Below are 22,381 nucleotides of genomic sequence, written 5' to 3'. Positions count from 1 at the left end.
AAGAGAAAATTACAGTTTGTTATCAATTTTATGACTTTGCATTTCCTGTCCTTCTTTTTGCGATGTGTTAAAAAGTGATGATTGAGTCTGACAAGCTTAAATGAGCATGTTGCTTGCATATAAATGTCATTAATTTGAATTTATTAATTTAATTGGTTATGAGGGATGATTTGTAGTTGGTACTGATGCTTGAATGTGTTTTGTGCCATAAAAAGCTAAGATTAAAGTTCTTTTGTTGAAAGCTTATTGAAAGCTTGATTTTAAAATTTGAATTTATTTTGACCGTTATGAAAAATTAACTTTTTTTTTTATTCTCGATTTTATTCTTTTTGAATCTAGAAAATTGAATGACAGCTTGGATTGCACCTAAGGGGGTGAATTCCAAAGGAGAGGCTCTCTAATGTCCGTCATGGTGATGGTCACATACCGTGTGACGAGAGCACTTTTTGTTCTTCCGGATGCTTTAGGTCCATTGACAAAGGACGACAAACCGGTTTTATTAACTCATCAAAATTCAAAGGATCTAAGCAACCATATTTTTTCATTTTATTATTTTTTAGTCCAAAAATGCCACCAAAAAAGTCACTCAAATTCGTATTGCCAGAAGATGAGAAACGCAAATCATCAACTGAATATAAAGCATTCAGAAACAGCATACATCCATCACATAGCGATGATGAATCACAACCAAAATCTAACAAAACATTCAGAAAAAGTAAATATCCAGTACTAAATGAAGATGAATTGGAGCGGAAGTCAAGAATCAGCAACATCGTCAGCTCAAGAGCTCGTTACTCAACACGACTGACTCAAATGTTTACAAACATGAAAGTTATGCGTGATCGACAGTCATCAGTGTTACGTCCTGTTGAAATTTACTTGCCAACTTATCGAATGGAATCAAAAAAGCCATTTGATCCAAGAATCGTTGAAGATTACCTTAAAAGTCGCATTAAGGAAAGACTTGATGATGAGACTTTTGAGTTTGACGATTCCAAGTCCATGCACACATTAGCACGACATCTTTCCGAAGACATTTTATCAGAAGTCAAAGGCTTTCAATTTGATCGCTACAAAATTTTTGTGTCTGTGACATTAGGACAGAAGCTGCATCAAGGATTCAACAAGAGTGTTGGAGTGCTGTGGGATGTTGAAACGGACTCGATGGCAACTTTTATTTATGAACGGAACAATATTTTTGCAATTTTTAATGTTTTTGGTATTTACTTTGATTGAGGAAGTGCCAAACCTTCTTGTAATGTCAAAATTGAATTCCTGGAAGTTCCAAAAAATTTTTGTGTAGTCAAAAAATGGAAATAAATGTCAAAATCTTTTGTATAAAAATAAATCACTTTATTATCTGGATGCACCATAACTTTTTACAAAAATTTTGGATGAGGTAACAATAATTTTATGATTAACACATAACAGCACAACATGTCTAAGTATATTCACAATAATAATGTACAAGTTCACTTGTTTTGATTGATAAGATCTTGTAAGTGTTGGACGCACATCATCGAGCCTTCGTAGCTTTTGCTGCATGCCTGTGAATAGAAAAGAATTTAGTATTTTTTGGATTAGTAATTGAATTAGAGTTTAACACAGGTAGGAAACACAAGTCTTTTTAATTTAGGGTCAATGACATTTTAGGGAGCATATTGACTTATACGAGATCTTATGCATTGGTATTGTTAAATTTTTGGGTATATCATGGACAACTCAATTTTAAGATAAGAAATTTACTGACCGGTAACACAAAATTAACTAAAGTCCTGTAACGTAATCGTAACGAAAAGCGTATGCCGTAGAAAGTTCTAAATGTAGTTCCGGATTCTGTGAAATTTGGCACCATGCTTCAATAACCCAGGGATGATGTCACGATTTTCACTTTTTCTACATCGATTGCCTTCTTGCCGTGTTGATGGCAAAACGTTATTACATAGAGGAACCTTAGTTGAACCATGAAAATTGACTTTTGGCGTATTTTGACAGCAAAAAATGAAATTCGCTTCATCATTTCGGTAGAGCTTCTTATTATTTTTACAAATATTTCTTAGCTTCCATAGAAATTTAGTAACAGACATGATGACATTAGAGCATGTACTAGAATGGGTTTGACTCACTAGTGTGAAACTCCGACGAACTTGAACTAGAGTTGACGTCTAGCCCGATGCCAGATTTTGGGTCAACTACCCAAATTGTGCTATTCACGTAAATTTTTCATTCATCAATAAGATTACATCAACTGAGTTCCATAGTCAATGAATATTTGAACAAATTACCGTCAAGGTCATTATAAGCATAGTCAATATTTGTACATTGTTTCAGTATTTATGGCCCTAGCAATTAATATCCACTTGAATCACGTTCTGTTCTTAAATATTGATATTTAAAATTTTGTTTGCTTTGCTACTATTAATGGATCTTTTGTCTGTTTGGTAGCTTCCAATAATTTATGCGAAAGCAAATAATAGAGTATTGGCGAAGATTTATGAATTTGTTTGCTATTAATGTCAATTACCCGTAGGCCAGATTATGTAAGGAATGCTGACCCGATCGACATACACCGGAATATTGTCTATAAGACTACAAATTGGATCGTTTATCTCGAGCGGCACAATGTGACGAACTGCATATTTTGAATTTAAAAAGTGCGTTCAGGACAAATCCGTGCCTTTTCTTAATACGGATACCAGTATCTTAGCAAATACGTTGTGCAGTTCGGGTATGTATCAAGAACTATACGGCATCTGCTTGTTTGTCACGTGGACCACACTTAAGTATCGGCCGATCAGATAATAATCTTAAGTGGTATCGCCTTGATGCTTATTTCATTAAATGCTTGAAACTTTTTATCAACTTACCTTTACCATATGATTAAATCCATGTATAAGTCCATGAATCACGTCTAATTTGACATCCACTTCATTTCTTCTTAACTTTTTAGCAAATTCAACATTTTCATCCAGACACAAATCTAAATTTGTTGTAAGCAGTATAGTTTTAGGAAATTGTCTTATAACTTCATCAGGCGCCCATATTGGTGACATATGATGACTCTTTGGAATTTTATCACAAAATTCATTGACTGGAGCTTTTGGAATTTGTCCATTTCTTTGGAATTTTAAGTGCTTATGATGACCAGCATATGTCTTGAAGATCCTTAACATGTGATTGTAATGTAAATTAATATCCATAAATCCCATCATCATGGATGGAATGGCTGAATAATTTGATAAGAATAGTCCATAAATACTCAGAATTCCTTGAGGAAGTCTGACTCCTCTTTCTATACATTTGACTGTCAATGCTGTGATTAAGTTAGCACCAGCAGAGTCACCGACAAGAATAATATTTTCAGCTGTTGTTCCAAGAAGACTTCCGTGCTTCAATACCCAACAATAAACGTAAAAGACTTCTTCAAGAGCACGTGGAAATGGAGCTTTTGGTGCAAGACTGTATTTAATTGATAATATCGGAACGTCAAGTTTAACTACCCAATCGCGTAAGTATACTTCGTCTGTAAAAATAGAATATAATTGTTAGCACGTGATTATTATTGTATGCGTAAGTAGCTTTAAAAGGTATTGCGGAGTTTTTGATGATAACGTGCCTTTATCGGTTTTGCGGATTTTATTTCAAGGTTATCATTTCATATTGCATTAATATTTGGGTTATAGTATTTGATGACATTTAATTTTTGGGGACAGTTAATGTCATGGTGAAGTTTGTAGATATGATATGATGATCAAGGCTATAGAAAGGCATTTCGAAGTCTCAGTTGAAGTCGACGAATTTTGAAGACTGACCATTGGGAGTTATTCTCGGAATCTCAAGAACTATTGTGCCGAGACTCACAATTTGACAGAGACCCTATTAGTCAAAGAACTACTCTGTTGCTGTGTTAATTTTTGGGGGACAAGAGAAGCCAAAGCTGACCGAATATCAAGGGAATCTCTAAATATACATGCCGCTGTCGAATCATATGTAGTGTAAACGAGCCTCACAGCCTCATTTTTTAGGCTAGAGAAAACAAGCTTGATTTGATCAAGATTCTCATTTTTGCTATAATTCACTCATATTTGGGGGATAAAAGAAGCCAAAGCAAACCGAAAGTTAAGTGCAAGTCAAGTGTATCCCCAAATATACATGACACTGTCGACCGATCATGACGTATGATAATTTTTGACTTTTGCCTATAAGCATCCAAATTTAAAAGAAACTCAATGATTTATGTATCAGAAGTATATCATGTACTGTCATTTTACAGAGATTACATCACAAAACTTCTAAAAAGAAACCCAAATAAATCAGCCTTTAATCTATAATCAATAATCCATCCTTGAATTTGTATGCAAAAAATCAATTAGCATACGACTGATAACCGATTATCCAAACATTAATTCATGCATATTTTAAGATGATCAGATACAAATGAGTCTCATTTCGTTGGATTATAAAATAAACATTTTTCAACTTTCACAAAACAAGTTTAAGTGGTGCTGAACTTTTGCATTTTAAAACGAGAGTGCAATAACTCTTGACATTGTGTTAAATCTTGCATAATGGATATTTGCTGTGGTTTTGTATTTCGGTATTTTTTTTTTCTCGGTTGAATGTGATTAATAGGGATAGCAGAAATGTTCAAGGTGCAATAATGTGGAATTTTATGCTGTATTTTTTGATTTGGTGGAAGTGGAGTACTGAGTTGAGTACTTAAGATTTTATGGAATATTATGCGATAGGAGGGTCAGGCAAAGGGTAAGGCTTCTGTCTTTTTTGAAGATTTATTTGGATGCATCGTAAAATTTAGGGTGTGGGAGGAGGCTAGGATTATTCAATCAAAGAATATTGAAGACATTTTGAATACATGCTCCTTGTTTCTTTGGATTTGATGGTAAATTTGGACATTTCTAGCATTAAGTAGCATATAAACCCCAAAACCACTGACTAAACCAGTGGTTGGCAACCTGTTTTTTGGCGGCACACCTTGGTGGTAAGCATCGAACAAATCTACATATGGCATACGGTTCATGATATTTCCAAAGAATTTGGCCACACACTAGTGTGCCGTGATACACAGGTTGTCCACTACTGGACTAAACCTTCAGTAATTGATTTCAGTTTCATGAAAATTGACGCAAAATCCCTTAAAAATGCACCCACAAAAACTCCGCATTGATAACTTTACTACTTAATATAAAATGTGACATACGTGACTGCGGCGAATTTGTATAAAATCCCTGTCGAAAAAATAAATGAAAAACATGTGAGCACAAAAAAAATTATTAGGTCATTGAAAGAACATTATCAACAAAAACTTACACCTCCATGAACGTGAATGATAAGAGTTTTTGACGGTTCAACTGATGACTTCTCGCCTACCATACCATGTCTAGCTTTAGCACTATATAATTTACACACAATTGGACGTACGCCAATGTGAATTTGTGGAATTGATACATTAAGTCCATTTAGTCCACTGTATTTTGAACTTAATATTTGAAGTGGCTCTGGTGCAATTTTTATCTCCTTGTTGACCTTGAGTCTGTAGCTGAAGATGTTTTGAATGAAGCATGAGAGTTTCGATACGAAGAAAAGTGCCGTGAACTAAATTGAAAAAGATTTCAAATGTTTTACACAAAATTCAGCGAAAATTTCATCATTCGTACCCCCAAAAATTCAATGTCAGCATTTCTGATAAGGTCCTCATGCTTCATCGCGCGAGCATGATCGTTGAAAATATATTTGAGTGCATTCATTGGAATTGACAAAATTCGAACCATTAAGTGCTTTCCAGAGTAGTAATAATCCCCAAATAATGTCACGATAAGACTAAACTGTCGTGATTGGAGACTTGATGGAGTCTTGTGCTGCATATGGATCAAAATAAACAAAATTATCTTAGTTCCTTTAGAAAATTAGTCATGAAATAATAACTCACATGAAAACCAATATTTTGTGCATAGAAACTTGATATGTTGATTTCTTTGTATGTTTTGGCTATGATATTGTCGCTTTCACACTCTTCGGCTATTAATGACCCTTTGACTTTTGAATTTTTATGAAATTCAATCAACGCATCGAACATTTTCAAAAAATTATCCACAATGTCACAGAAGTTTTGAATGTTACTGTAAAAGATTGGAGATTTAGAGTTAGGAAATGCTTTTTTTTGGAAGTGATTAATGGGCAGCACAAGGCTTGACATGATAGAAATGTGGAACACATTAGGGCTAATTTTGTGCCGCTCGGAATTCTATTAGAGCGATTTGTATTTCAATTTTTTATGGTAATGATTTTAAAATTTAATTGAAAACAACAGTGATTAGTAATGCCTGGATAGCAAGTGACAATATGGTCGATAAGGCTGATTATATGGCCTGGATAAAACGTAGTGTCAACTTGATGTCAGATCAATATGGAATCCAGCTTTAAATCAATATAACACCGATCTAGATCTGGATCGTTATCCATTAGTCATTGATAGGCAAGCTTTATTGCAGTGTTGTTCAAAATGTGTGCCACGATATGTTTTCTATGTCAAAAGTGGGTCGTGGCTCAAAAAAGTTTGAACGACATTGTATTGTTGTGACACGGCACACATCAACACTAAATTTTTTTCAACGAAATACAGGTTTTCCACCACTGCCCTAGTGCAACGAATTAATGACAAAAGTCTGTCTATTAAGACTAATTTGGTGCACTTAGAATAGGGCGAGGTTTCCGGGTCATAACCTTCTACATCTATCTCAGTGGTGCACAACCTTTTATTTTTCACGGCACACCTTGTCAGTAAGCCTCAACCGAAACCATAACCGGCATAACGTTCATGGCATTCCCAAACATTTTTGGCAACACTAGAATGTGTCGTGACACACAAGTTGCCTACTGATCTACCTAAACCCCAATTAGTCATTATCTAAGAGCACTCTTGAATTGTAACTAGTTGTTACATTGCAGTCCGTGAGAAAAATCACTTAATATAGTCACTGTCACTGTTTTCGATTGTTTGTCACAAATTATAAGCTTGTTAACATCTTCTTTACAGCCTTTTCATCACTAAGTAAATTTACAAGTCTGTCAACTCTTTCAGGTAATTTTTTGGTAATTTTTTAATCACTTATTTGCTTAAACTTTTCTGTCCAAAAAATGCCATAAATTATTTTTCAATTATTTTCACCAAATAAGCTATTGAATAAACATCAATATAGGCATCACGTAGTCAAAATAGAAACAACAACAACAACAACTTCACTCACTTTATTTGTCGACTTCTAGTCATAAAAAGTCTTCTAATTCCCTTCGGCTTATCACATGCTTCTAATGCTTGTGCAATTGCGATAAAATAAATTTCAATAACACTACGAAAACCATTTTCAGGTGTGGATTGATCAAAACTGTACGCGTCAGCAAATTTCTCTATCTGTAAAATTAGCTTCTTGCTCTCTAAAATTTGCAAATATAAACGTTGAATTTTAGAGTTGTAAGTAGCATCGCCAAGCTTTAAATTTTTTATATATTCTAAACTTTTTGTTATTTTTTCTTCACTCATCGTTTCTATGCAAATTATTTAGCTAAATATACGATAAAATATGACAAAATTCAGTTATGATCAGTCTTCCGCAGACGATCATTCAACACTGACTAACTGAATGAGTTCAAGAGATACATTTTTTGAGCACATACTTTAAAGTTATTGTTGTTTAATGCGCAAATTATCTTTAATGTTTTTCAATGATTTACAATGTTGTTGGATGTTTTGACATTTTTGAATGTTTTTCAAAAAGCTCATTTAATGTTTTGAAAGCTTTTATTCAATGTTTTAATGTGACTGCATTCATTCCAATGCTGCCACAGCTGTTTTTCAATGTTTTAGGTACTCTAAACATTGCCGACTGTTTACTTTAATAGCGCTCTAATAAAAATTGTATTTTTTATTTGTATTATTTATCAAACTTTTCGGATCAGTAATTGGTTCTGCTTGATGACAGGGTAATATATGTGAGGATTGTCACGTTGCTTGTTTCGTCATATTTTTTGCAAGCTGTCGAATAAGAAGAGTTGTTATTTGGGGCCTATTAAATGCATTAAGTTGTTCTGTTATCGATAATCGTCATTAATCAATTTATTGACTTTGGAGGCGTATGACCTTTCTGATTATTATTTTTAAACTTTCATTTGAGTTGATTCTTATGAAATATCGTGACTCGGGCTTTGATGTTAAGTACTAAAGGCACATTTTGATTATTCCTACATTTTGATGAATGCTTTTAATGGCTAGTTATTACCATAAAGCTATTCTTTTAAAAAATGATATTACAGATGCTTCCTAAACAGCACAATGTGGTCGCTAGGGCACCTCTATGTCATTGTACCCGAATGGCCAAAAAACTGTAAGACCCCCTCATTTAGCTATTTGCTCATCTAGTAAAATTATGGTGAGCAAGCTCCCGATAGCATTCTCTTTGCCTGTTAAGGAACTAGTCATAACGTATTTTTGCCCACTCGAACGGTAAATCTCAAAGTTGCCATGACAACAGCTTGACGGCTGATATCGATCAATATTTATAGTAAAAAATGCAGTTTGCCGTATTGTGTCACTCAGGCTTCTGACAATCTTTTATGATTTTAGTTAAAAATCTGTCAAATTGGATCACGGTCGTAGCCTCATAGACTGATATAAATAGTGATAAAACTACTCTCACCTATTTTGCATTTACTATTGGACAATATCAAATTAATGTCAAAGATGCAATCTCCAACAAACTCAACAACATCAAAAAAATTCATCATCATCTCTAATTGATCAATCAGCAGTCATTAAATGAGTTTGCTAAACTTGAGCAATGTTTCTGAATGTTTCATGACATTGCATGTGTAAATCGCTTAATTTTCGTTCCACTCGAACAGGTTTGTGCATTGTTTTCGACATGCATGACGAGTAATCTACAGACTGAGCACATGGGTTTGTTTTGATATCATTAAGCAAATACGAAAACAATTGAATGTGCAAATGAGTTTACTGCCTAATGTAGACTTGATTTAATTTTTATGCGATTTTCACTGAATTTAAAACTGTTTTTTGAATTCAGTTAGCTTAAAATGGGATCAAATGAACTAAAAGTTTAGAGAAGATGAATTTTGGAAAGCTGATGCACTTGACCTAAAAATTTGTATTCATCTAAACAGCTGTGGATTATGCAATTTAGAAATTTAAATAAAGAAATCCAAAAATAAATTTATTTCCCAAAATTTTATTCAAAAAAATATATTTAAGGATATTTAAAGCTACTCATCAGTACACATCATATACCTAAATATGAAAAATTAATAATTTTTTTTGTCAATTTAGCTTATTTGGTGCTTATTATCATTCATAGTCTTAAATTTTACGTAATAACATGAGATATTTTTCTGTGTACAGCTATAATGTTTTATTGTCCAATGTTGCGTCAATGTTTTTGGCATTGTTTTATTCAAAAAAAGCTCAATTGTCTTCCAAAAGCTTTTTTATGTGATCGGCACACAGTAGTGATGCATCTCGGCATTCTTTTGAAAACTAAAATTAACACAAGAAATTAGTCTCGGATTGTTTGGCAAATTAATGCAAGATATTTTAGATAAATGTGAATTTTTACAGTTTGTTTATTCATTATCGATGAATAAATTTGACTGCCATGGAGATCATTGACTTTACTGATGCATTTAATCTTCAAATTTTACATCTAGAGATCAATTGAGAAGGCATACGACGTGATAAGAACCGGCATGACTCTAGTGTAATGTGCATCTTGCCAAATCAGCTGTCATTCCTCCATCAGTCCACATTTTCGCCATTTTCACATCGCATGCCTTCCAAGCCTCATATACTAAATTTTGCAAACCAAATGCCAATGACCCCAATTGCTACATACCTTAATAAAATATAAGAATCCATGATAAAGTCCACCAAGCACATCAACATGTGTTTTCACATCCAAATCTCTCAATTTTGTTCCTAACAAGATCGAATCATCTAGAAGTGGATCTAAAATTGCTGATACAAATATCGACCTTGGAAATTGCCTTAAGATATCTTCAGGAGCCTTGTATGGTGATAACAAGTAACTTTTTGTGAACGTGAAATTAAACTTGTCGCGATTTTTTGCGGTTCCATTTTCCTTGATAATGTTGCCATTTGAATCGACTGAAGTGTCATTGACTTTTAAGTCCATGCCGTATGTTTTTATGAGATTTGATGTTAATCCAAATGGAAGCATAGGATCGATAATGGTTAAAGAACCTGATGGCGATATGAGGAAGTCAACATTGAAAATTCCATAAATATTAACGATTCCATCAGGAATTCTGATTCCTTCCTCAATACACTTGACCAAAACTGCGGTGTTTAAATTGGCACCAGCGCTGTCACCGGCAAAGACAATCCTCTCACCGGTCGTGCCAAGTTTATCGAAATTATTCAATGCCCAACAATATGCATAATAGATCTCTTCAATTGCACGCGGAAACGGTGCCATTGGCGTTAATGAGTAATCAATTGATATAATTGGACATTTGACATGACATGCCCATTGCTTTAAATAAATTTCATGTGATTTTGATGTTTGTGCTGCCCAGCCACCGCCATGAACATGAAAAACTAGATGTTTCGATTTTGACATTGACTTTGATGATGACGACTTCTTGCTTAACTAAATTTAATTGTATATATTTTTTTGTATAATTAGCAATTCAATAATTTTATATGTTTCATCGAACTCACCATTCCATCGCGTTTGTAAATGCTCATAAGTCTGCATGAAACTGGTTTCGTTTCAAAATGACTATGAGGAAGTGGAATGTCGATAAATTTTTGGTGTTTTTCGCTGAAAGTCTGCATTGGCTCGGCTGGAATTTTGAATGTTTTATTTACAGCTATTTTGTTACCGAATGCGTTGGTAGAGTATGAAGAGCATCAAGTTCGGTCATGAACCAGAATTTCTGTTGTGGAAAATGAGAAGAAAGTTAAGGAATTTTTAATTTATTTTTTAAAGGCTCAATATTACTGTGCTCTATATTTTAATTTAATTCTGGACCGCATACCGAGATGCAGCCATGAAATGCCGTTAATAATTATCATTTAATTGATTACAAAATGAGATTATGTTGAATGTATCCATACTTTTTCTTCATGTTCTGTGTGCCACTTATACAACCCCAACTGTCATAATTGATATTTTAAAATAAATGATTTATTTCCTAATAGCTTGTCAAGTTAATACTCAGCACAAAAAAAAATCAATTGAATTTTGATTGAAGGAATAAAAAAAAAATATGCATCCGTACTCGTTAGTATGCATTATTTAGTTTTTTGCTGTGTAGGTCAGTGATTCTTAAACTTTGATCTGTGACATAATATTGTGTGATTTTATGTGTGTTGCAATGGGTTTGGTGATGGACCAAATATGCAAAATTTTGAATTTTTCTAAGAAAAAAAAATTGAGATTAACTTTGGCGGAAAAAGATATAAAGATGGTTCGCCAAAATGCGTCACCCTGCTGCAGATCAGCAGTTTTTTGCATCTATGCAAGCCTGCGCATATAATTTTGGCAAACCCTAGAAATTACGTAACGTTTAAGATGGAAAGACTTTCAATCGAGCGATTGTCGTCCAGCTAAGAGCCACAATTTCCGACCTGTTTTCCTCACAAATATTTTGAAAATTTATTCCAAAATGCTCCAAGGAGAAGGAGGGGAGGGAGTTAGAGTTTAGTTAAGGAGTTCAAATTTTGATTCATAATTTCGTTACCTAGTGTTATGGTGGAATAGGATGTCTTAAAAATTTTTTTTAGCGTAACGTAATTTCCTTACTTTTTGAAAAGTTTGAGAATCACTGATTCAGACAATTTTAGAAACCATTGAACAAACCCAAAATCCTTACAATTATCACGCCTACATTCAAGATTTTGAATATTCATAAATAAATGAAGAAGAAACAGTCAAACTAAGGAAATAATTAAACTTCTTCCTTTTATTCGAATCAGTGAATGTGTTCTACATTCAGTTGTGGTAGGTCATAAATATACTTGCTATTATCTGCGATCATAATCTGAATAATAATGTCAATCTCACTGAATAAAAATAACTTGTTGTTTAGTGAACTGAGAAAATATTTTTTTTTCAGCAGAACTGTTTGTTGCTTTGCTAAGATGTTGGAATGTGATCGATTTAAATAAATAATTTCAAAGGTCGCTGCTGCATATTAGAGTAATTACCGGCTAATTTTAGTGTTTTGAGTTATTTAACGCAACATAATTGTATGTAAAGCTGTATTTTAGGCTTTTTGACACAAATAAGTAGTCATTAAGTGTGTTTAATTTGACTAGTTGCATGTCTAGTTATAAGGATGACATCTGTCGTCATCGTGATCATGATTCCCTATCAGGCAAAGAGTATGCTTTTATGTTACTCAAATACCACCACGGTACCTAAAAGCGACCTTTTTGTCTGCTAGGGAGTCCATACGAGATTAATATTTAAGCAGTACATACCTTACAGAACTCAATATCCCCCTTCTCAGATGATGCAACAAACTTATGTCCACGATGCTTTGGCTTCAGGAAGTATTTGCCTGTCGAGAAATTAAAGTCCAACAGTCTTATTGACTTGTGCTTATCAGAATAATGGAACTTTGAAAATCCAACAAGTGATGACACCAAAACATTAACAATTGGCTTAACGGACTTTACACATTGAAATCCTACAGCGGCTCCATAAAATGCCTTTTGATTTATTGTCGACATCAAGCGATTAAGCGTGGCCCAATTGTTATCTTGTGTGACCAATACTTTCTTATCATTTTCAATGAGCATTTTTAATAAAACATCGCAAATCTGAATCAGGCTTTCAAAAATTTCATTCCAAAGTTCGAGTTCCCTATCGGAGAAAGAAGAGATTAAAAGAATTATTATAAAATTAATTTATAAATAAAAACAGACTGAAATCTTTCCGGATTATTTTGGAATTTATTTAATTTTTCGTTCAAAGTTTATTTTTTTGGTGATAATAAATTGCTGTCTTGTTGTGATTTTTGCGGACTTGATGAATTAAAATTCGTATTTAAAATCAAATGTGTGGTCTTACTGTTTTGATGGTTTGAGCAAAATCAGACTGATTTAAACCTGCATTTGACCTGTATAGATCACAGGACATCTGGTCTAGACATAATATACCTGAAAATTACAACGTGTTCGGTGGGTCACTCTTACTTTGTCACAATAACGATAAGATCAGGAATAAGACACAAAGTTGTCCTAACCACGCATTGTGATACTCTGTATGCAGTATAGTGCTATTCAGGATAAAATAGAATTTATACTGCAAAAGTCCATATTACTGATAAGAAAACACAGTGAGCTCAAAACCTCACGTGTCTCTGATTTTATAAGGAACTTAGACTCTGCTCCTGGTATCTGAGCAGATTTGAATCTGTGGTATCGAGCGATAAATAGACGAATCTGCCTATATGAGAGTATGACCCCTGTGGACGAGTGGCTATGCAATAGGCCGGAAATCTGTTTAACTCATTTGTGAATCCGATTCGCATCACAGACCCATCTTCTAAATCATTATTAAGTGTGTCGATATGACAAGGATTCGAGCAATGCTGACGACAGAGTAAAGTCGACTTTGAGCTTTTAATTCTGAAATGATCTGTGATACTAAGAAACCTTCAGGATATTACCGTCTAAGTCTGAACATGCACTGTTGCTACGGTGCTTAATTTGATCATACGGAATTAAAAATGACACGAAGAACTTAAATAGCAAGGAAGCTAAATTGAATTTGAACTTTTAAACAACATGCAATTAAATGTCTTAACATCGAATATTCTTCTTAGTTCAATCACCTCGTCCGTTTCCTCGTATATTTCTATGCACAACTCAATCTTAACATTGAACTCTTAATCTTTTTTTTCAACATCATTTAACACAGAAAATACTCTAGATATCTGTCATGTTTGAGTTCCAACCCACTTATTCATTAACAAGAATAATGCTGGTCATCATTCCTCTTGTTCTAAAGATCTTGATGTAAGCTAGTTACACGGATGTAAATTCTTAACATAGCCACATCGAAGTATCTTCAATCACTTAAATAATATCCATCAAGACGGGTTTAAAAATCTAAATTATATTTCGATGGTCCAGCATGTAATTGACAACAAGAAGTAACTAAAATTAAGCAATATTTTTGTTGTTTTTAAAAAGTGAAGGATTTAAAATATTGAGGTATATTCTTTTCCGTATGTTCGAAAATTAATGAGCATAGAACACGACATTATGGCTTAAAACTTTTAATTTAAAAATCATGAAATGTCAATTAATTATGAATTTATCCTTCTGGTATTTTTACGTAATTCCACTTGGTTTTTAAAGAACGAAAAGATGAATTTTAAGATAAAAATGTTACGTAAACTGATGAAGACTATCTTGAGGTAGTCCAAAGAACTCTTCATAATGCTGTGAGAGTAATTATGCAAATGAATCGCTAAGATTCAGAATTTGAGAGAAGAAATTTAAGAATTGAGTTCTTGAAGAACATTAATTATGGTGTTGAAGAACAATGGAATTTAAGATATCGAGTCATAAGTAGTCAAAGGATTCCCAAAAAATTACAAGTCGGCTTATCGATCCGAAGTTCGGCCACAGGCCGACTAGACTTTGGCATCTTAGTTCGATATATACTGTTTGGGAGTGTTTTTGTTTCATTCGGATGAAAGATTGTATGGACCGGATAATATTCTTCAAAAACCTGACAATGATTCTTAAAACACTCACTACAACAAAGTGTAGTTAATGACTCCGATGTGCACTGGTCAAAGAAGTCGACACGAACTTTTTTTGAAATCCGGTTGATTTTAAACTTCTTTTGAGCATCAATTCAATTTAATTGATTCAATTTAATTGACTTTGAACTTTGTAAGCAAAAAATAAAAGATTAAAGAGTAAATTAACAAGTATGCTCGTATTATTTTGTAAAACAAAGCAGGATAGAGCATCTGATTCTTTTTGAATCTTAACAAATTTTTCTAGCCTTTTAGGAAGAAACTTTTGCATTATTATTGCATTTGACAAGTATTAAATGGCCAATAAAATACTTGTCAGCAATAATAAAGCATAGGCATCTGCTGTAGCTGCTGAATAATAATATTAATTAATATGGATTTTAGGAAATAAATTCAAATGAAGAATCAAATTTCAAAAACAAACAATCCATCAAGGGACTTGCTTTACATCCTTCAAAAATATTCAAATCATGCTTAATCGTTTCTTTTTGTAAATTAGTTCCAAAAATAAACTTTTATAAACCAGTTTAATCTACATGAGATTGTTTATCACATTCAAGTTGATACTATTAATAAATTTAAAAATTTTGCGTAGAAGTTTTGAGGAAGTTTTATGAATGGACAAGCGCGTGTCATTTGTGAATAAATTAGCATCATTTTGATTACATAAAATGCTATTATGTGCTAAAATTTTTTGCTTTTTGAGCAACAAAACATGAAAATATTTATGTCATTCAAAAAAGGCGAGAAAATTCGAATTTTATTAAAAGATTCGCGTGAAGCTTCCGAGTGACATTGACCGTGAATTTTTGATTGAATTTTATTTTGATCTACTAGCAATAAGAAGTAAGATCGTGTGCGATAATGGAGAATTTTTAGCACATTTCTGTCTAGTGTTGTAAAACTCAAGGTTGAATAAGAAGAATTTGCTAAATAACTTTCGATTTTTAAGCGAATTCTTCATTCTTGTAGCTTGTCTGTAGGAATCAGCGAAGTATTTAAAAGCCTTAATAATGTACAGTTGCATACGGTATTGAAATTTTTTAGAGTGTGAAATTTAAAGGTGCATTAAAATATGAAAACATTAAATGGGCATTTAAGATAATTAATACAGATTTAATGCATGTAGTTCCGAAGATAATTTCCATAAAATATGAAATTTAATTTTATTAGTTGTAAAATTTTTGAGCAGCTTAATGCATCGAGTAGAACACAAGGGAATGATGCACAATGCATGCAGCCAAGTGCCTGTTCTGATACCCAAAAAATCTGTCAAACTAGAACAAATGAAGACATACATGCCTTAGCGGATAACTTTAGCTTCAGACCATGTTATGTGATGATTCTAATGTCACTATACTAAAGCTCACTTACAACTGAATCGCTAATAAAAAGAAACGGACGAGACTTAACGGCGACGATTTTCAGCTTCAGGAAATTATCAGAAAAAGCCATTTTTTGCTTCGTCCAACGATTCACAGTGGATCAATAGGAACAAGTCTTCATAATGCGGTAAATCGTACCATAAAAATGAATCAAAATCAACTGTTTGATCATCAGCTCTCTTTAAAAATGCCCCAGGACGACTGAGCGGTGCCATGGTTAACATGTTGTACTGTTCGAGATTGAGTTTAGTATTATTAATTTATATTGAGTTTGGTATCATATTTTACCAGTTACCAGAAATAAGTTACATATAAATACTGATTTGCAATTTAAATAAAATCAAAATTTTGAGGAAATAGAATGATCAAACTGATTAATAAGCTTTTAATGAAATTCAAATTAAAAGTTAAAATTATCCAGAAAAACAAAACAATAAACTTGATTCAGAATACCTAATTTTAGGCATAATTTACATATTACTAAGTATACAAATTAATTCCTCGTTTTATTCTCGATACTTCCAATCAAAAATCAAAATTTTCCCATAATTAGCATCAATAATGATTTAATTAGAGCTCGAAGTCGATTTAGATTTTGTATGGAAGAGTAAAGCCCATACAAAATTTAAGTCAACTACAAGCCCTGAATGCAACAAAGCAATTAATTTTCTAATTCTCAATTTTCTCTTATTTTCATCATACACAAAACAAATAACACAAAAAAGCAATTAAATGTGTAAGCACATATTAAATCACACATAGCTTCTGTTTGTATTGAGAATCAATAATCAGTTTAATAGGACGTAGATATAAAAAGAAGAAATGAAATGAAAATAATACAAAAAATCGATGACCTCTTCTGAATATTGAATAATTTTGTATATTCTTGTTGTGTTATATACTTGCAATTAATAGTCTATGAAGACATACGTAACAGCTCAATAAAAAATCAATTCCAAGTGAATTTAAATATTCTCGAAAGTTGGCCTTAGAATGATTTTATCAGAATTTTGTTAGGTGGGACGGGGGAGGGGATAAGATGACCTTAAGGCTCCTGATACCGAAAGAGGGACTGAGACTTCCAGGTAGTCTTGATCTCAGTCTCAGTCTCGGTCTCGAGAATTTGTGTGAGTTGTCGTTTCGGTCTCGAAAATTTGTCGATACCGAGACCTCGTGAAACTTTAATTGACCTTAAACCAGTCTTCCTGATATTCCCATGAAAGGGCCATGAGTTGTACAAATATCAATTACGGGTATGATTTAGTGTTGCCAATTAAGATAAGAAACGTTATTAAATTACGTAAAGCTTAAGAAGATATTATCATCCAGATTACAATAATCGGTTCCCACAGTACATAATGACCAACTTTACATGCATAAATGACTCTTAAGCGTACAAATTAGAGACTTTAATTGATAATGAGCCGGCTATAGCTTAACGAACAAATCTCTGCTGTTTATATTATTTTCAAGGTGCACAGCTAGCTTGCTTCCGAAATTTGATCTAATTAACTTCTCGAATATGCTTCCGATTAATGTAATTTACAGTTTCACGCAACAATTGAAAACACAAAGAATCAGTCAAAAATCTCCGAAAGGGAAGACCTAGACGAACAGCTGATGAGCACGAGTTGATTGTTTTTTGTCATTTCAAGTCACGAAAAGTCATTTCCAATTAAGTTTTATATACACACATGTGTGATTGAGAAATTTGTTTGTACTAAATTGGCTAAAATCACGTTCAATGTTAAAGCTTATGAAGTATGAAGTAACAAAATTTTATTACTCATCTAATTAATTTGCGTGTAAATTATTATTGAGCATTTCAGAAAGTATCGCACAAAAGAAAGTGTGACAATTTAGTTAATTTGCAGTTTCAATTTAAAGTCAACAATCTGACGCACACATATGCGAGTGATTATCTTATTCTTATCTTTAAATTGGATGGAATTTCATTCTATTTACCTTTAAAATATGTCAATGATAAAAGTCAAAAGTCCACGAAATGTATTTTTATTTAGCGGTAGAAGTGGGATTGACGGTAAATATTTTTTTGATTAGAATTTTATGCATTTGGATTTTTGTTTCGGGTTTTTAAAAGGAATTTAATTTGTTTTTGGCAAATTTTATGGTTATTTTAGTTATTTAAGAGGGTTGACCGAAAGTGATGTGTGTTATTAGGATGAAATTTTTTGAATCTCTTTCTCTTTTGCTAGGTGTCTGAGCAGAGTGTAATCTGGAGAATTGAACCTTTTATAAACGATTTTGTCAGTACAAGAGTCAGGCATCTGTGGCTGAGTGATTAGGCAACCGACGGATATTTGTATCACGCTTTTGATGAGTACGTGGGTTCGATTCTCATCAGAAGCCGATCTCTCAAAGCAGATATCAAGGAGTACCACGAGAAGGTATACACTTGACATTTGGTCAGATTCGGAGTCAGACTTTGGTTTCCCCAATTCCCTTAATAAAGCATTGTTGTCACTAAACCTTTTTGTGCCACTGATCGCCTTAGTAGTGAGCCTCGACCGCTCATAGCATCTTATGCTCTAGCGTGTCGAGCCAAACAGTTTGAACAACACTGACATAGATTGTTGCCGATATGGCAAAGATTCGCACATTATTCACGGTATTACAATTAGAAATAACATCTCAATAAAGCCGTTTGAAGTGTTGTGCATTTTAGGGCACTTCCGAGCATTTAAAATATTATATAACTGGTTAATGACATACGTAATGTTCAGTTGATGTCTTATTCTAGCGTATTTAGTTACACTCACGATTCTTCATTATTTAAGTCACTCTATTCTAGTTACCCTTCAAAATTATCCCCAACTAAATATTTATTTAAACTGGTTCAGGATTAATTAGCAATTAAAATGTTATTTTTAAAATTTATTCAATAATAATAAAGTATTCCTGAGTCGCACTAATGAATTTTACATAAATTTTCTATTATTCTCTATCAATATAATTTGAATAGCTTTAAGTGCAATTCGATCTATGCAAAGATATTCAAGGATAGCATCTGATCAGCTCAAGCCACACACAGTTTTGTCGTAAAATTTTCCATCAATTCTAATTGCACTTTTTTCATACTGTGTAAATCACAACCATTTTAAACTTTGAACTTACTTGCTGTATGACTTCTTGTTAAACAGCAACTTATCTCGATTTTTTGTCAATTGCTTGCAAATTTTTCTAACATTTTTGACAGCACATCCAAAATTGTGAATATAACTCCAAAATCCATTTCCAGGTGTATTTTCATCATAGTCACATTCGCGTGCATGATTCTCGAGAACAGCTTTTAAATCCGACAATTTTTCAAGATTCACATTCAACTTTTGAAGAGCACTGGAAAGTTGTGATGACTCGGGATTCTTATGAATGCAAAAATAATTATAATTGTCTAATACATTTGCACGTAAATGATCGACTTCAAATGTCGGTGGAACGAATTTAAGCCGATCGAATTTGTGTTCAATTTTTGATTTCATTTTGAATTTTTTTAAGGTTGATTATTTTAATTTTTAAGAATTTTTGGGAATTTTATAATTTTTTAATTTTAAATATTTTTAAGAATTTTTGATTTTTTTTTGCAAATTTAACTTTTTTACAATTTTTTGGCACTTTTTGCAATTTTTTTAAGAATTTTTAAAAATTTTTTTTGAATTTTAAATTTTTGTTAAATTTTAAATTTTCAGAGAAAATTTAAGAATTTTTGAAATAATTTTTATTCGAGCTTGATTTCACTTCCGAACGAGCTCGCCGCACGGTGTCTAAAAAGCAACTAAACTGATACGTACATGTGAGCCTTAGCAAATATAGCTACTAGCAACTGTGCATATAAAAAAAATACAAAGAAAAAAAAATAAAATGTTTTGTAGCAAGAGAGCAGACTTTTGTATTTTCTGTCTCATTCTACATCGAACACAGAGATATGTTCCTGAAAATATTCTTGCTTATTTTGTTCGCAAAATTATTAAAATTTTTATAGACATGTTTGGCCAAATCATGGAATTTTGATTGTTTCTGTAAATGTCACCTGGTTGATGCCTCAACAAGATTAAAAATTTGCAAAAAATCATAAGGAAGTGATTGACACTTGTTTGTTATTCTAGTTGATAGATATCTAAGAACAACTGATGAAAGATTGTGGACTATCGAGAGTGTTTTAGCATGTGTGGGGGTCGTGCATATATTACGTAATAATGAAATATTCAAATCTATTTCCTTATTTTAATCAGGAATAAAAATATGTCAGAAAAGGTTCAAATTTTTGTAAAAATCCCATCAATATTTTAGCCCTCTTTAAGAGTGACATCACTTCCAAATTACCCCCATAGTGCGAAAAATTCAATTCTTCAATATTAGCACACCATAATTAGCTATATATTTTGTTATTGAAGAAGATTTTTCAGCAATTATTTATTAATGGCTCCTGTAATTTGAATAAATGTGAGTAAATATGTCATGAGAATTAAAATTAGAAGGAAGCATTTCAATGTCACTGGTCATATCTCCAGATTAGCACGAGACCTAGTTTGTGTATAGTTTCTTCCAAGGTAAACGTCATGTTGGCAGTTTATGATGGATTTTGATTGTGGGAATTATGTAAGAATTATTTGTTATTAAGACTCATTATTGTAGACTCAATTGTGTAAAGAATCTGGAGCTGACGCAAAGCTTCAATGATGAGTATTTTAATGATTCTTAAAAATTATAGTTAGTAATTAGAATCCAACATATAAAACATGAATACTCAAATGAACATCAATAAAGCATGAATTTTTCAAAACAAACAAGAAGTTTAATTGCGTGTTAAAACTTTCTAGAATTGGAAGTATTATTCTTGAAGATCTTTTATTAACTATATTAGAATCTAACCACACCATGCGTGGTAGAATCATTTTGATGGCTGATAGAAGGACATAAAGACCAGAGTGACCATAAAAGCTAAAAAAACCAAAGAGACTAAGGAGATCAGACAAACCAGAAGACCTGAGAGACCATAGAGACTAGCGAGAGCATAGAGACCAAAGAGACCAAAGAGACCAAAGAGACCAAAGGAGACTAAAGGAGGCCAAAGGAGACCAAAGAGACCAAAGAGACCAAAGAGACCAAAGGAGACCAAAGGAGACCAAAGGAGACCAAAGGAGACCAAAGGAGACCAAAGGAGACCAAAGGAGACCAAAGGAGACCAAAGGAGACCAAAGGAGACCAAAGAGACCAAAGAGACCAGAAAGATCAAAGAGACCAGAAAGATCAAATAAACCAGAAAGACAGAGTTAATTTAAGTTCTATACTTAACTGCAATACCTCTTAAACCCACCCGGGTGTGAACCCCGACCAATAACTCTACAAACTAACAAGTCTCAGATTTTTATTATTTCTTAAAAAAATTCTTTATTCCAGTTCAGCAACATTTAAACATTTATTACATTAATTAGTATTTGTTCTACAATAAGTTTAACCGACTTAAATGTGAGAGACTTGTTATTGTTGTTGTCTCTAATTTACACTCAATTTAAGCGATCAATAAAAACAGATGATTTTTGAGCTGCATTCTCTCTGAAAAAGCAATTTATTGCTCAAAATCCTCTCAGAGTCTTTTGTTATTGTTTATAAACTCAATTTCTTATCGTGCGTATGACTTCATTCAACAAAATTTTATTTATGTACATTCATTGAACTTACATATCCATTTCTGTAAACTATGTGAAGTATTTTTAAAAACTGTATTTATTGACGTAACTGTTGCGTATGTTGATTATCAAGGCCGTCATCAATCGATTAATTATATTTTGATCGCCGAATGTTCTAAGGGCTTCGACGAAAACTTAAGTGTGATTTAAAGCATTAAGCACTAACAATTGTTTGGGTTAAGAATGTTTGAGGCAATTAACTAATCGGTTAAGATGTAAACACAAAAGAATTATGCTTTGTGCCTGTATTTCGACAGATGATGTTCTTTATATTCAGAAATACTTTTAATGAAAAAAATATATTTTTTATTTGCATTATTATGGCAGTCATAATGATATTTACAGAGAATGATGATGAAAATTATAAGAAATGCTTAAAACACTTGAAGTTATTAAGCACATTTAAAAACAAAAGTTGTCTGTTTTGGGGAGAACTAGAAGTTGACTCAACTGTAT

At 32.8% G+C, this 22,381-nt stretch overlaps 3 protein-coding genes across 3 annotated transcripts; 1 reads left to right on the top strand and 2 right to left on the bottom strand.

Moving 5' to 3' along the window:
• The first annotated feature begins 567 nt into the window (after window positions 1–567).
• LOC139097190 (dynein light chain Tctex-type 5-like) lies at window positions 568–1,236 on the top strand. Its single transcript, XM_070648983.1, has one exon. It carries the CDS (start codon window positions 568–570, stop codon window positions 1,234–1,236), a length of 669 nt encoding a protein of 222 aa, XP_070505084.1.
• Window positions 1,237–1,331: 95 nt separating this feature from the next.
• LOC139097168 (hormone-sensitive lipase-like) lies at window positions 1,332–7,644 on the bottom strand. The gene is made up of 7 exons (XM_070648957.1): window positions 7,266–7,644; window positions 5,948–6,137; window positions 5,676–5,876; window positions 5,329–5,613; window positions 5,219–5,246; window positions 2,868–3,523; window positions 1,332–1,547 (listed from the first exon to the last, which is right to left on the bottom strand). Exons 1-7 carry the CDS (start codon window positions 7,556–7,558, stop codon window positions 1,473–1,475), a joined length of 1,728 nt encoding a protein of 575 aa, XP_070505058.1. The 5' UTR covers window positions 7,559–7,644; the 3' UTR covers window positions 1,332–1,472.
• A 1,600-nt stretch (window positions 7,645–9,244) lies between these two features.
• Window positions 9,245–19,769, bottom strand: LOC139097176 (hormone-sensitive lipase-like). Its single transcript, XM_070648967.1, has 5 exons — window positions 19,353–19,769; window positions 12,536–12,920; window positions 10,769–10,986; window positions 9,921–10,697; window positions 9,245–9,565 (listed from the first exon to the last, which is right to left on the bottom strand). Exons 3-5 carry the CDS (start codon window positions 10,883–10,885, stop codon window positions 9,494–9,496), a joined length of 966 nt encoding a protein of 321 aa, XP_070505068.1. The 5' UTR covers window positions 10,886–10,986; window positions 12,536–12,920; window positions 19,353–19,769; the 3' UTR covers window positions 9,245–9,493.
• Window positions 19,770–22,381: the final 2,612 nt, after the last annotated feature.

Source organism: Chironomus tepperi, unplaced genomic scaffold, assembly GCF_022539635.2.
Source record: "Chironomus tepperi strain 1889 unplaced genomic scaffold, CSIRO-AGI_Ctep_v1 contig_415, whole genome shotgun sequence".
NCBI lineage: Eukaryota > Metazoa > Arthropoda > Insecta > Diptera > Chironomidae > Chironomus > Chironomus tepperi.
The sequence above is the reverse complement of the archived record's forward strand: the minus strand, read 5'-3'. Positions and strand labels throughout refer to the sequence as shown.